Below are 14,886 nucleotides of genomic sequence, written 5' to 3'. Positions count from 1 at the left end.
AGAGTGTATCAAATATATTTAAAAAATAAAAGCAACATGTTTTCTACCTCTCTTAAAATTCTGAATGCATTCCAGGGGACAGGTGATAGAAAATGGATGAATGGATGGGATTGCAAATGACATTTCATTGCATGTTTTCAAAAGTGTATCTAAATATATTTATACATCAACATTATTTTTCAACATTGACTGTTTGAAACGTTAGTTACAAAAGCTTTAAACCATAGTATGGGCTTCAATACTTCTACTCTCTATTTTATGCTGCTGCTGTCACACATACTGTAATATTGTACATGGTAATTGTTATATATTGTATATATGTTTTAGACGTAATATAATATATCTGTATATATAATATACTGTACACATATGTATATATTCGTATATATGTTATATTTTATATCGCTATATTTAGTCTATTTATACCAGCATTGTCCTTTCCATCCTTACACTTTCCATCATTGTAACTGAGCTACTGTGTTGAACAATTTCCCTTGTGGATCATTAAAGTTTGTCTAAATCTAAGTAATACTTCAGAGATTAATTAATCAATCAATCAATCAAGCTTTATTGCAGGCTCCAACGTCCAAGTAGACATGCAATCACATACAGTACATAAAACAAACAAAATACAGTATAAAAGGCATTATATTATATATTAAAAACAGTGCTTGTACATATTCAATAAAAGGCATCTACTATATAAATAAAAGCAGCAATAAAATACAATATATATGTATATATATATATTAAAAATGTGTCTACACATTCTATATAAGGCACAGACACAAGTGTTTCAATTTATACGATTGGTACTTAACAGAACTACACCTAGGATTGGTTATAGATTAGATCTGGATAGTATTTCATAGCCCATAGAAAAGTTAGTTTTTCATTTTTCTTTTAATGTTTTTAGGTCTAATAATAAAAACAAACTATAACATCCAAATTGTTTATTAGCATCAACAAGCCATATCAAAAGGTAAAGGACCTGCATAAAAACAATCCAATATACATTTTCCTCTAGATATCTATATTATATATATATATTTTTATATTTTTCTAAAGGAAAATTAGGTCAAATAAAATAGTTTATATTAAATGACATTTCAACTGCAGTTACAGGCTACATGCACCAGGGGTGCGCAAGTGAGCACAGTCCTAGCCCCTCCCATAAACCCTCCCCCTGCTTCATGGCCCTCCCACATCCTGCCCCCGCTCCCCCTCCCCACTGCCCCACCCCGCCATCTGGTCCTTTTCACACACACGCACACACACTCACACACTCACACTCACACACACACACACACGCACACACACACACACACACACACACACACACACACACACACACACACACACACGCATACACAGCCTTTGCTCCCCGTTTCCTTTCACGGAGAAAAACAGGATGAAGGGGCTCTTTCAGACCAGCAGTTACCGTGGAAACCCCCTTTTATTCCCCTGTCAAATCCCAGCACACACTTGTATAGAGTGACAGCATGTTGGACATTTCAACTTTAAAGGGACCTGGACTACAGCTGTTGGTCCGTCAGCCTTCTGGTGACACTTTGGATAAATGCTATTCTCCGTACTTTCCGGCAGCCCTAAAGTTAACTTCTCACACTCCACAAACACAAGCCTCCATCTTCTTTCTTCCAAAAAAAAAGTTGGCAAAACATTTGTTTGTGTCTTGTTTTTTGCCGAGCAGATTTTTCCAAAGAATGTCTACACACACACACACACACACACACACACACACACACACACACACACACACACACACACACACACACACACACACACACACACACACAGCGTTTATGTTGAAACTTAAAACCCTCTCCTCCGTCCCAGTTACGACAATCTCCAGTGCTGGAATTCTGACAGGAAAGAAGTTATATAAGTGTTGAAGTGATGTTGTTTTTTGTACCTCCAGAGGGCTGATGGAAATACACAATAAAGCACATCATCTGGAAGCTTTTATTGGGTTAAAAATAGGCGAGGATGACTTGAACTAATAGAAGGGATTGGGAAAGAAGAATAAGACTTAGACAGTGTTTAGCCAACTTTTTTCTTTGTTTCCATCTGCCCACTTTTCCCCCTTTGTTCACAGCTACCATCTCCAACACATGTTTTCTCCTTTTAAGGATAAAGAGAGAATAGAAAGGGAGGGGGTGAAGGACACACACACACACACACACACACACACACACTGAATAACAGACTCCTCTTTGTGCAGACACACAGTTACATATTGACAGGGACCTCTGGATGACTCGTCCCCTCATGATCTTCCTGTGGACCCCCTCCGCATGTCTACTTCTTTAAGCCCTGATAAAAGTGGAAGTCAGAAATGGCAGAATTCAGTGTGTTTTATGGCACACACATGCGTGACCCCCCCTCCCCTTTTTTCCTCCTCCTCACTCGATGCCAGGCAGCTGTTGAACAGACTTGGGGGGGTTTATGTGGGTAGCCTTTCCAACGTTTTCAAAAGAGTCCTGGTTCAAAAGAGTCCTGGTTCTGTACGATCCATCACTTTAATAAGTTTGTGTACGTGTGTGTCGTCCCACAATATGCTCCCTTTCCTCCCCCACCATGACCATGTGCAACGTGGTGCCGTGCTCCAGGGCCGCCACTAGGGGTGCCATCGGCTCACAAATGGAAGCGGGGATGTACATGTGGAAAGCACGGAGCAGCCATTTTACAATCTGTACTACTCCAGACCCCCATTTCATGAATCAGCCGTGATGTCAGCAGCTCTCGCTCTGATTTCATTGGCTGGGGAGAAGCACAGCCACACACACACACACACACACACACACAGACACACACACACACACACACACACACACACACACACACACACACACACACACACACACACACACACACACACACACACCAGTTCTCACATGCTGACCTAGTGACACGATGCAAAGGTCTCAGATTAACTGGATTGTGTAAGGTTATATGTCACCCTGATTAGACCCTCTTATCCCCCTTTTGTTTTGTAGTATATAATGTGTTTTAAATGTGATGAATATTATCATATGTCCATGTCATTACTATGATGAAGTGGGATTTATTCCCATGAGCAACATTGTGTTTGTGTCCAAGAGTAATTTATGCACACTTCCTTTCTATGTACTCTATTTGAGGTTTGTTTTGTCTCTCTTATGATGTCCGGATATATATTTAGTATGTGCCTACGCATGTTCTTCCTCCTTTTGGTTCCAGGATGCCCAACAGGCAGGGGGGGACAATCTGATTGTGTATATCTATATATATATATATCTATATACAGTATAGGCCAAACGTTTGGACACACCTTCTCATTTCAATGTGTTTTCTTTATTTTCATGACTATTTACTAGGGGTGTAACGGTACATAAAAATGTAGGTTCAGTACGTACCTCAGTTTAGAGGTCATGGTTCGGTTCATTTTCAGTACAGTAAGAAAACAACAAAATATACATTTTTTGTTTATTTATTTACCAAATTTGTAAACAATGGCTTTATCCTTTTAACATTGGGAACACTATAATAATTCTGCCCACGTTAATCAACATTAAACTGCCTCAAGTTGTTGCTCAGATGAAATAAAATGAAAAAACTTTTCTTCTACATATAAAAAGTGCAACATTAAAATTTTCAAGTCAACTCATCGTGCTTAATTTATTACAGCATTTGGGAAGCCTGTAGTTGATTTTTTTATGTAAATGTTATATTTTTATCAACATGTGATAGCAGGGACCCTGCCATTCAAAACTAGGCTGCTCCATTACTAATGATTCATGTAACTATAGCTGAAAAAATGGTACAATAGCAATAGGAGAGACTATTCATCCCTGAACACCATGGAGTTCATGTAGTCTTAATGATGCACTTACATTATTATATCAACTATCAGAGACAGAAACTCTTCATTTAACATAATGTCCTTCTTTGCTGCTTCAACACAGCTCAATCAACACAGAAAAATGTAAAGTGAAATAACAGACAGACAGGGCTTTGCTGTCCGTAACACACACACATGCACACACACCGCAAAATAAGCTAACGTTACGCTAAAAGCGAATTAGCCTTCACCTCAAGCCAGGACTGCGAGCGAGCTGAGCTGCCTTTTATATTTCTAGAAGGTCAACGGGCTCATAGTGATGTTACTAGTAGTTGACTGGGAGGTGTTTATTATCATTTGGGGAGAGTCCGCTGCCTGATGCTTACCTGCTAAACGCTAAGCACTGACTACATGCGCGCACTGCTGATTAGCTGTTACCGCTCTGTTTGTAACCAATCAGATGGTTGTGTGGGTGTGACAATGCTGGGTGCTGTGTAGAGGACTGACAGACAGAGGCAGAAGGAAGCAGAGGCGGCTACTTAATATGTTCGTGTGGAAACTCGTTCGGTACACCTCCGAACCGAACCGAAACCCCGTACCGAAACGGTTCATTACAAATACACGTACCGTTACACCCCTACTATTTACATTGTCTTTGTTGGTCCGTCGGGTCGACGAGGACCCCTCTAGTCATCGTAGGGTTTCTGGGACTGGCTCTGTCTGTGCGTGCGCAGATGGCTAACGAGGCCGATCCTGGCATGGAAGGTTGGGGTACAAAAGGGACATGGGACGAGTGGGACGTCTCCAGGAGGGTTGATGGCACGGGCTTTTCGGGCTTGCCTTTTCTTTTATGCGGTGGTGGTCCGGTTTGCTTCGCACAACTTGGCGCCTTTGTGGACGGAGGAGCGCCAAGTGGCTCGATCCATCGCGTATTGTTCCCACGTGTCTGGGTTGATGGCAAACGCGTTCAGTGAGGCTTTGAGTGTATCTTTGAAGCGTTTCTTCTGCCCACCCCGGGACCGCTGGCCGTGCTGCAGCTCGCTGTGGAAAAGTCTTTTGGGCAGCCTCTTGTCTTGCATACGGACTACGTGACCTGACCAGAAAAGCTGGGACTCTATCAGGATGGTGAAGATGCTAGAGGGACCTGCTTTAGCCAGAACTTCTGTATCTGGGACTTTGTTCTGCCACTTGATGCCGAGGATCTTCCTGAGACTTGTGTGGAAGTGATTTAGCTTCCTGGCATGCCTTTGGTACACCGTCCACGTCTCGCATTTACATTGTAGATTGTCACTGGAGGCATCAAAACTACAACACTTGTGAAGTAAAAAACATATCTCTTGAAGCTCATCGAGAATGCCAAGAGTGTGCAAAGCAGTAATCAGAGCAAAGCGTGGCTATTTTGAGGAAACTATTATTATTTCACCTTTTTATCGAACACACACAAACTAAGTCTCGTTGATGCGCTCCAAAAACAACAAAAAAAGAAAATAATTGTACCTAGCGTCTGGGAATATTTGAGGCATTGTTGAACACTGGAGTAGTTTCGTAGTGATAAACATGCAGTGGCTTCACGTAGCACAAACTAGCAGTGTGAGGCGACCCTTCATCATCGACTTGTGTTTAGGTCGTGCTTTTTCCTTCGCTGTCATAAAAATCCGCTCTGGCATCTTTTTCGGTCTCATCACAATTAAAGTAAAGTTAAAGTACCAATGATAGTGGTGAAATGTGTCCTCTGCATTTGACCCATCCCCTTGTTCCACCCCCTGGGAGGTGAGGGGAGCAGTGGGCAGTGGCCGCGCCCAGGAATCATTTTTGGTGATTTAACCCCCAATTCCAACCCTTGATGCTGAGTGTCAAGCAAGGAGGTAATGGCTCCCATTTTTATAGTCCTTGGTATGACTCGGCCGGGGTTTGAACTCACGACCTACCCATCTCACTAGGCCACTTATAATTAAAGATTGTTGCGGAACAAGGCCCCCTTCGCTGACAAAATCCTTGAAATGAAGGTGCCACAAGCCGGAGGCTAACTACGTAGCTACAATTCTACCTCAGTTGTTGCCTGGCAACATCAAGGACCTGGACAATTTTTAAAGTTTACACAGCTACCACAACAACGATGATAAAAGACTCTGACAGAAAACAAGCACCTAAATTCAGCATGGACACTACTATGTTCCAAGAGGCGACTAAACAAGAGGACCTAGATTCAGGGTTATATCCACCTACACTTATAGAGATTATTGAAACAACATCAAAGATTGTTGAACAAGAAAATATGGAACTAAAAAATTTTTGCATCAAAGACCACAAAAACCAGGATTTTGAAAATGATATAGATCCAGATACATATTTTTTCTCCCACATCAGTAATAACTGTTTTTATTATACAGACGATCAATATAATAGCAACATTACATGTGATAACAAATTGTCAATTATTCATTTTAATAGCAGAAGCTTGTATGCAAACTACAACAACATTAAGAACTTTTTGGAACACATCAACGAACCCTTCAAAGTGATTGCGGTCACAGAAACATGGATTGATGATAAAAAAGGAATAGATTTTGATCTGGAAGGATATGAACTACAATACAACAGCCTTTCATTCATTCTTAAAGTAATCTTACTTATCTCATCATATGAAATATGACTTACTTCACCAATTATTATTGTTAAATTATTACTATTATTTATTTGTTTTTATTGTGATTACTTATGGAGTTTATTGTGAAGGAAGTGAACAAAAAGTTTTAGCAACTGTTAGGTAAAGAAAAGGGGTAGGGTTAAATAAGCTTTGCTTCTTCCTACTCCTTTTCGAACATGTTGAAAAGAGAAATTGGAAATTGTGATGTATCATGTTGTATGCTTGCATGTTAGAAATAAACTCAAACTCAAACCCGAAGCCACAGCAAGACTTTGCCAGTTTGGATACATTTAAAATGATTCTGATCATGCAAAGCGATCTCTCAGACAGGATCACTCGGCTTTGAACGGCACAAGGTACGACAACTGTGGAAATAAACTCTTCACAAGTTCCGCTAGCCTTGAAGCTCTTTGAAATAGCTGCGCCGGTGTGTACAGGATGTAAACAGGATGTGATGTAGGGGCCCCGCCTCTTCAAAATGGCCATTCCCGCATATACAGGAAGTGATGTCATCAACATGTCAGTCCCCATAGGGCTTTCAAAATGAATGAATACATGAAGCATTCGTACGCTGAGACATGGTCCGCACACAGAGGCATATTTGGCACGATGTTGACGTTCGTAAACCAAAAAAGACACAAATAGAGGTGAGGTTCCACTGTGTGTAATACAAACATGGCCATTTACTGTAACAGTTAGATTGAGGAAATCTGCAGCGGATACCCAGAAAAACAAAGATACTTATTGAGGCTACAGTCCTCTATCTGTGTGCTCCAAGCTGAAGGGGCCAAAGTAGAGTCGAAGAGCTCATTAGGAGGCCTGGACTGGCAAACAAATGATCAGCATGTTTGACCTCCCTGCAGACAAAGCATCGTTTGACCAGACATGTAACGGGATGGCCACGTGGATACCATTTTGTGCTGTAAAGGCCTTACAGTTCTTACAGTGTTGATTTTGATTAAGGACCCATGATGAAGGTCTTGATTTAGGATGTGTAGATTTCACTGTGTTGAAACCTTGTAGAAGTACCCAAAGTAGTATAAATCTATACAATAGATGTAGGTTATGCAGCTAATGTTGAAATGTCTGATCCTACAAGGCTTACAGGGTCCTTTGAAACAATAATGTGTTTGTATTATTTTTTTAATTCAATTTATAGGGAACATGGTAAAAATCACAAGCACACATTTTGCTCAAGTGTTCAACCGTCCAAAAGGCATGGAAAGAAGCAGAGCTTGTCTGATCCCACCCCTGTGCTGTAAGCAGCAAAAATATAAAAAATAAATACTGTATTTTTCGGAGTATAAGTCGCTCCGGAGTATAAGTCGTACCGGCCGAAAATGCATAATAAAGAAGGAAAAAAACATATAAGTCGCACTTATACACAGTATATATGTCGCATTTTTTGGGGATATGTACTTGATAAAAGCCAACAGCAAGAATAGACATTTGAAAGGCAATTGAAAATGTCTAAAGAATAGTGAACAACAGGCTGAATAAGTGTACGTTATATGAGGCATAAATAACCAACTGGTATGTTAACATAACATATTATGGTAAGAGTCATTCAAATAACTATAACATATAGAACATGCTATACGTTTACCAAACAATCTGTCACTCCTAATCGCTAAATCCCATGAAATCTTATACGTCTAGTATCTTACGTCAATGACATCAATAATATTATTGGATATTTTACACTAATGTGTTCATCATTTCACACATAAGTCGCTCCTGAGTATAAGTCGCACCTGTACTTCGGTATCAGGGAGGTGTAGCGGATTTTATAGACTAGGCTCAGTGCAAGTTGTTTAACTCTGTCCTCCACCTTGAGCCAGCCCACTTTAGAGAAGTGGGTAGGAGTGAGGTGTGATGTGGGGTGGAGGTCTAGAAGTAACCTGACTAGCTTGTTCTGAGATGTTTGGAGTTTAGATTTGATCATAAGAGAAGCTCTTGAAGTGTTTGTATATGAATTTAGATAGGATGTAGGAGCCCTGCGCTTATGTCCTGCGTACCGTGTTCTGTTGTAGTCTTAGTCATTAAATGATGTCATGTCTCCCCAATGACAATTGGAGTTTTTTAATTGTTTGTTGGAAGTTTCCTAAGTATTTTCCCCTGAAAGAAAAAAAGTAGCTGACCAGCAGTGACATTCACTTTTCTGTCGACCTTAAATCAAATGGACCTTGCCTCAGTAGATTGTAATGTGGCCAAATTCGTGTGCTTGTTCATCTTTCAGCCCTAATTCTTGTCCGGTTCACATTCACTACCCCCTCACGCACAATGACACGCCCTTATAGTCACAAATCTGACCTTGTCAGAGCAGGTTAACACAAAAGTGTTAGTCAAGTGCGAGTGTGTCATAAAACGTACTGTATCTGCAAGCCTATTGCAAAAGTTAACATGCCTCACAGCTAACAAATGTCGGAGGACATTTAGCAGGCCGCCGGGACTTCTTTCGTCTCACACCGTGGTCTCGCACATAGGTGTCAGTTTTCCGTGTCCAGGGCTGTTGAAATAACAGGGTGATGTTTACTTAGGTGCATATTGGATGGCTCGTTGGGCTGGATTAAAGGAAGTAGGAGTGCATCTTGCTAGGTTTGTATCGCATTTCCAGTAGCCCTCCGTGAACTGTAACACTTCAGCCCACAAATATTGGACATTTCTATGCTTTCAGTATCAGGATGACAGTGTAGGGAAGGCTTGTATGGTCTACCAAATGACCCACTTGTGTAAGATGTGTAAGAACGTGACTCGTCCACAAGGAGCCATGACCTAAACCCGTCAAACATCCTTGGAATAAACCCGAGCACAAACAGAGCCAGGCCCTAATATCATTGATCCTCATCACCAACACTCACCCATTATTTTATCATCCCCTTTATAGTGTGCATACAAACTTACCATACATTCAATTGTCGATATAAAGATGTTCCTAACAAAGTTATTTACATCTCTTCTCTGTCGTTAATGTGCAGCCAAAAAGGAGCTTGACGGTGGAGATGACAAGCATCTGCAAAAAAAGAAGGTCAAGGAGCTGAAGGTTATTGACTCAAAGTCCTCACAAAACCTTTGTAAGTTTGATGACATTTTGTAAAAATGCATGACCAATTAAAGTCTGACCTGAAACTCTGTTTTGTACATGTAGCCATTTTCCTGGGATCTTTCCGTATCCCATATGAAGAGATCAAGACCGCCATTCTGGAAGTCAACGAGAACATCCTTAGAGAGTCCATGGTCCAGGTACAGGTTCACCTTTAACAGTTGTTTTCATGTTGTGTCCACGTTCTTCATAGTATCATTTAGCTGATTGTCATCCCGCTGGTGTGATTCATCTGACTTTAAAAGCTCATACTGTACAGTATATACACAGTCTAGATCAGGCCTGGGAAATTATTTTGACTTGGGGGGCCAAATTTAGAGAAAAAATGTGTCTGGGGGCCGATATATCTACTTTTAGGAACACTAATACAAAACCTCACTATAATGTCTGAATGCTAAAAACTAGGGCTGTGAATCTTTGGGTGTCCCACGATTCGAGTCAATATCGATTCTTGGGGTCACGATTTGATTCATAATCGATTTTTTTTTTCAATTCAACACGATTCAACAAAGATTTTTTCCCGATTCAAAAGGAATGTCTATTGATTGAATACATAGATTTCAGCAGGATCTACCCCAGTCTGCTGACATGCAAGCAGAGTAGTAAAGCTTTTATAATTGTAAAGGACAATGTTTTATCAACTGATTGCAATAATGTACATTTGTGTGAACTATTAAATGAAGCAAAAATATGACTTATTTTATCTTTGTGAAAATATTGGACACAGTGTGTTGTCGAGCTTATGAGATTCGATGCAAGTGTAAGCCACTGTGACACTATTGTTCTTTTTTTTATATAAATGTCTAATGATAATGTCAATGAGGGATTTTTAATCACTGCTATGTTGAAATTGTAACTAATATTGATATTGTTGTTGATAATTTCATTTTTGTCGTGTTTGTGTCTCCTCTCAATTGCTCTGTTTATTGCAGTTCTGAGTTTTGGAATTGGATAGCATTGTTATGGTATTGCTGTGTATTGTTTTGTTGGATTGATTAATTAAAAAAAAAAATGTAAATAAAAAAAAACGATTTTTTAAAAAATGAGAATCGCGATTCGAATTCGAATCGATTTTTTCCCACACCCCTACGAAAAACGTTATCACAGACGAAAACAGAATGGATTTTTTTTTTTTCACCGAATGAGACACCCGGAATGTACATGAAAACAAAGAATGTGGTATTTTCAATATTAACTATGAAGGATAAAACAGTGAATATTGACAACATATGAACGTCACACCCCCTCTCCATCCACATATTTTACAATCAAGCGAAACGCAACAAAAATGCAACAAACACAGCAAAATATGAACGCGAAGGGTACAAAAAAAAATCCCACCTCCAATCTGATATATGTGATATATCACTAAGCTTTACAACTTTGCTGTAAAAATCTCCTTCCGTGTCTGTCCCTGACACCCACATTTCAGGCTGGCCAAATTTAGAGAAAAAAATGTGCCTGCGGGCCGGTATATCTACTTTTAGGTACACTAATACAAAACATCACAATAATGTCTGAATGCTAAAAACATTATGACAGACCGCCTTAAAAAACGGAATTTAATTTTAATTTTTTTTGACTGAATGAGACATCCAGAATGTACATGAAAACAAAGAATGTGGGATTTTCTATATTAACTATGAAGGATAAAACACTGAATATTGACAACATATGATCAACATATTTTACAATCAAGCGAAACGCAACAAAAATGCAACAAACACAGCAAAATATGAACGCAAAGGGTAAAAAAACCACCTCCAATCTGAAATAGCTGATATATCACTAAGCTTTAGAACTTTGCTGTAAAAATCTCCTTCCGCGTCTGTCCCTGACACCCACATTTCAGGCTGGCCACTCTGGAAACACTCTGTGGAAACAAACCACGCCCACAGTGCTGCTGTGACTTAGATGACCATAGTAACTAATTAGAATACCATAGTAACTAATTCAATTACCATAGTAACTAGTATATAATGAAAAAGCGCAGATTCCAACCATTGAAATACTTAGTATAGTTGAAGACTTACGCTCATTAGAAAACATCACCGCACATCATAATGGCAGCTACACTTTACATCTTAAAGATAAAAAAAAACTATTTGGGAATGTCCGGCGGGCCTTAATTTCCCCAGGTCTGGTCCAGATAGATAGACAGGAACTTTAATAATCCTTTGTGAAAGTCTCCTCAGTGAAATTCAAAAGGGGTCTAAGGAATCTACACCTGTATCAGTCTCTTCTCCGTTGCTTGCCATGTAGAACCTGATCAAACAGTTGCCGACAGCAGAGCAGCTGAGCACACTGAGCGAGATGAAGGATGAATATGATGACTTGGCGGAGGCTGAACAGTTTGGAGTTGTGGTAAGAAGGCCCACAGTTCTACATTGGAAGTTATAAACCACTAGCTCTGAGCGCGTGATGCCTAATGACATAATGAGACGCTGTATACTGTGGTCAACAAAGCTGTCACACTAATTGTTAAAGAAGGCAAACACATACTACTTTGTTCAGCAATCAAATACGTTTACAGTATGTGGGACATATTCCCATCAGTCATGTACCCACATCCTTATACATCCATATCTTCTTCCCAGATGTCCAGTGTAAAGCGTCTGCAACCGCGGCTTCAGGCCATCCTCTTCAAGCTCCAGTTTGAGGAACAGATAAACAATATCAAGCCGGACGTGGTGTCTGTGACGGCGGCCTGTGAGGAGCTCAGGAAGAGCAGCTCCTTCTCCAAGCTGCTACAGATCATCCTTCTCCTGGGCAACTACATGAACGCAGGCTCCCGCAATGGCAAGGCCTTCGGCTTTTCCATATCGTACCTGTGCAAGGTACAACAAAAAGGCACTGAGGTGTACACAAGCACAACTAAATGGCATACACTGCAAAAACTGCAATCTAAGTAAGATGAAATATCTCAAATAAGGGTGATGTTCGCTTATTTTCTGTCTGATAAGATAATTCTTCTCACTAAGCAGATTTTATGTTAGAGTCTTTTATTTGTTTTAAGTGTTTTTATTTGGTCCTAAATGATGTCAGTAAGATATTACAGCTTGTTGCTGAGATGTGATGACCTATATTGAGTAAAACATGCTTGAAATTAGAATATCAAGTGTTGCAAAGCTGTGTCATCAACACTCACAAGTATAAAACTGATTTTTTAAAGTAAGAATTTCTTATTTCAAGCATGAAAAAAAAAAAATCATGACTTTGACACAATTGTGTCTCATATTTAGGGTTGGGTATCGTTTGAATTCGAACGATTCCGGTTCCGGTTCTTTGTTTCGATTCCGATTCCTGCCGATCCTCGATTCGGATTCTTTTAAGAGGCCGGGTCAAAAAAAACTTCAGGATATTTTAAATGAGCTAGCTAACCTACAGTCTTTCTGAATGAAATAGTCTGACATTCTCCATCAATTTTAATTCTATTAACTTTTTATGAACTTTACTATAAATTCCTCACAGGGCTGTTTTCAACTAGAATATAAATATCAAATCTATGAACTTGAATATAAATATTATACATTATGAATACATTTTCCCAGGGGTAGGAGTGCTTTCCTCAAGAGAGCTTTATTTTTGAAAACCTCATGAAAACACATTTACACACACAAGTGTATGATGCTGCAGGAAACCTCATGAAAACACATTTACACATGAGTGTATGATGCTGCAGGAAACCTCATGAAAACACATTTACACATAAGTGTATGATGCTGCAGGAAACCTCATGAAAACACATTTACACATGAGTGTATGATGCTGCAGGAAACCTCATGAAAACACATTTACACATAAGTGTATGATGCTGCAGGAAACCTCATGAAAACACATTTACACATGAGTGTATGATGCTGCAGGAAACCTCATGAAAACACATTTACACATAAGTGTATGATGCTGCAGGAAACCTCATGAAAACACATTTACACACACGTGTATGATGCTGCAGGTACTTAAAAATGTTAGCGTGCTCCCACTGATGGGCTAACCTGGTGCAGAAAAGCAAATAAACAATAAGAAACAACTTGCAAAAGCCAGTCCAGATTAGCAGCAGGTACAGTATAAAATCAGAGACAGTTCTTGTTTAGGAAAATGACCATATCCGCCTTCTCAGGCAGGATGCGTGAGCGTTCTGGACAGATAGTTTCTCCTGCTGTGGAAAATACACGTTCGCTGGGTGTGGAAGAAGCTTGAACGCATAAATAGGAGAAAGCGAGATCTGACAGCAAAGGATAAGTCTTTTGTTGGTTCCACCACCATGCAGCAGGGTCGTCAGACATAAGTATCGGTGGAACGTCCTGGTACATCTGCAGCTCTCTCTCCACTCCTTTCTTGATGGACATGGAGCTCTCTTATTTCGCGGTTATTTCTTTTTTTTTTTGTAAAGTAAAGCCACACTTTCGACCGCCGACGCCCGCTATCCATGCTTGAGCTTGACTGACTCGCTCGGCTATGCTAACACTTCCGGCGGTGGGCGCTTCTTCGTTGGTGTTCAGCGGCTTCTTCTTCCGGTGCGGCGGACATATTTTTTTCCGGTCGGCGGACTGGTATCGAAAATAGGAATCGAAATTTAAACTTTTGAACGATACCGGGAGAATCGGAAAGTTAGTCCCGGTTCCAATCGATACTCGATACCCAACCCTACTCATATTAAAACAGATGACAGCCAAATGGACTTTGCTGTTTTATTTTCAATGAAACAATAGAAAATACGTTCTCATATAGTAGTACACTTGTTATTAGTGAGAATATACTTATTTGAAGGTATTTTTTGGTTCATTGAGGTTAGCTCATTTGACTTGTTTTGGAAAGTCATGACAAGCCAAATGTTCTTGTTCTATTGGCAGATAATTCTGCTTAGTTCAAATAAAATACCCCTCATTTTTGTATATTGTTTTTTTCTTGTTTTTGAACACTGACTCTTTGCAGTGTATAAACATCACCCTTCCTAGAACTGTTCTGATTATTGTTGAAGCATTTTACTACAGCTAAAAAAAAAAAAAAACACTTGTATTTTTCAAATAACAAAATTAAATGCCTAAGCAGTCGCGCCTTTACCTTAGCTAGCCTCTTCCTGGACATGTTCAACATGTCTCGTTAAAAGTGTTTTACCTTCACTGCTTTTATTTGTTTGTAAGTTAGTGTTCTGCTTTAAAAAGAAACAAAACACAACCTGATTTTGTTTCAGGAATTCTTCCGAGGTTAGAGCATGGTTACTGTGGCACCTGAAAGAGTGTGTTGTCACTTGTAGACCCACACTTATTTATCACACGCTGCAGAAGTAGT

General features: G+C 39.8%; 1 protein-coding gene across 4 annotated transcripts in view; it reads left to right on the top strand.

Annotated features, from left to right (window-relative positions):
- Positions 1 to 14,886, top strand: part of LOC133648208 (protein diaphanous homolog 1) — a 232,003-nt gene that overhangs the window by 177,086 nt on the left and 40,031 nt on the right. For all 4 annotated transcript variants that reach the window (XM_062044059.1, XM_062044061.1, XM_062044058.1 and 1 more), the window contains 4 exons: positions 9,467 to 9,562; positions 9,637 to 9,731; positions 11,854 to 11,955; positions 12,189 to 12,428. In XM_062044059.1, coding sequence (XP_061900043.1) covers positions 9,467 to 9,562; positions 9,637 to 9,731; positions 11,854 to 11,955; positions 12,189 to 12,428 — 533 coding nt within the window. The remainder of the gene's footprint in view (positions 1 to 9,466; positions 9,563 to 9,636; positions 9,732 to 11,853; positions 11,956 to 12,188; positions 12,429 to 14,886) is intronic.

The sequence above is a fragment of the Entelurus aequoreus genome, linkage group LG04, assembly GCF_033978785.1.
Source record: "Entelurus aequoreus isolate RoL-2023_Sb linkage group LG04, RoL_Eaeq_v1.1, whole genome shotgun sequence".
NCBI classification, from domain to species: domain Eukaryota; kingdom Metazoa; phylum Chordata; class Actinopteri; order Syngnathiformes; family Syngnathidae; genus Entelurus; species Entelurus aequoreus.
The sequence above is the reverse complement of the archived record's forward strand: the minus strand, read 5'-3'. Positions and strand labels throughout refer to the sequence as shown.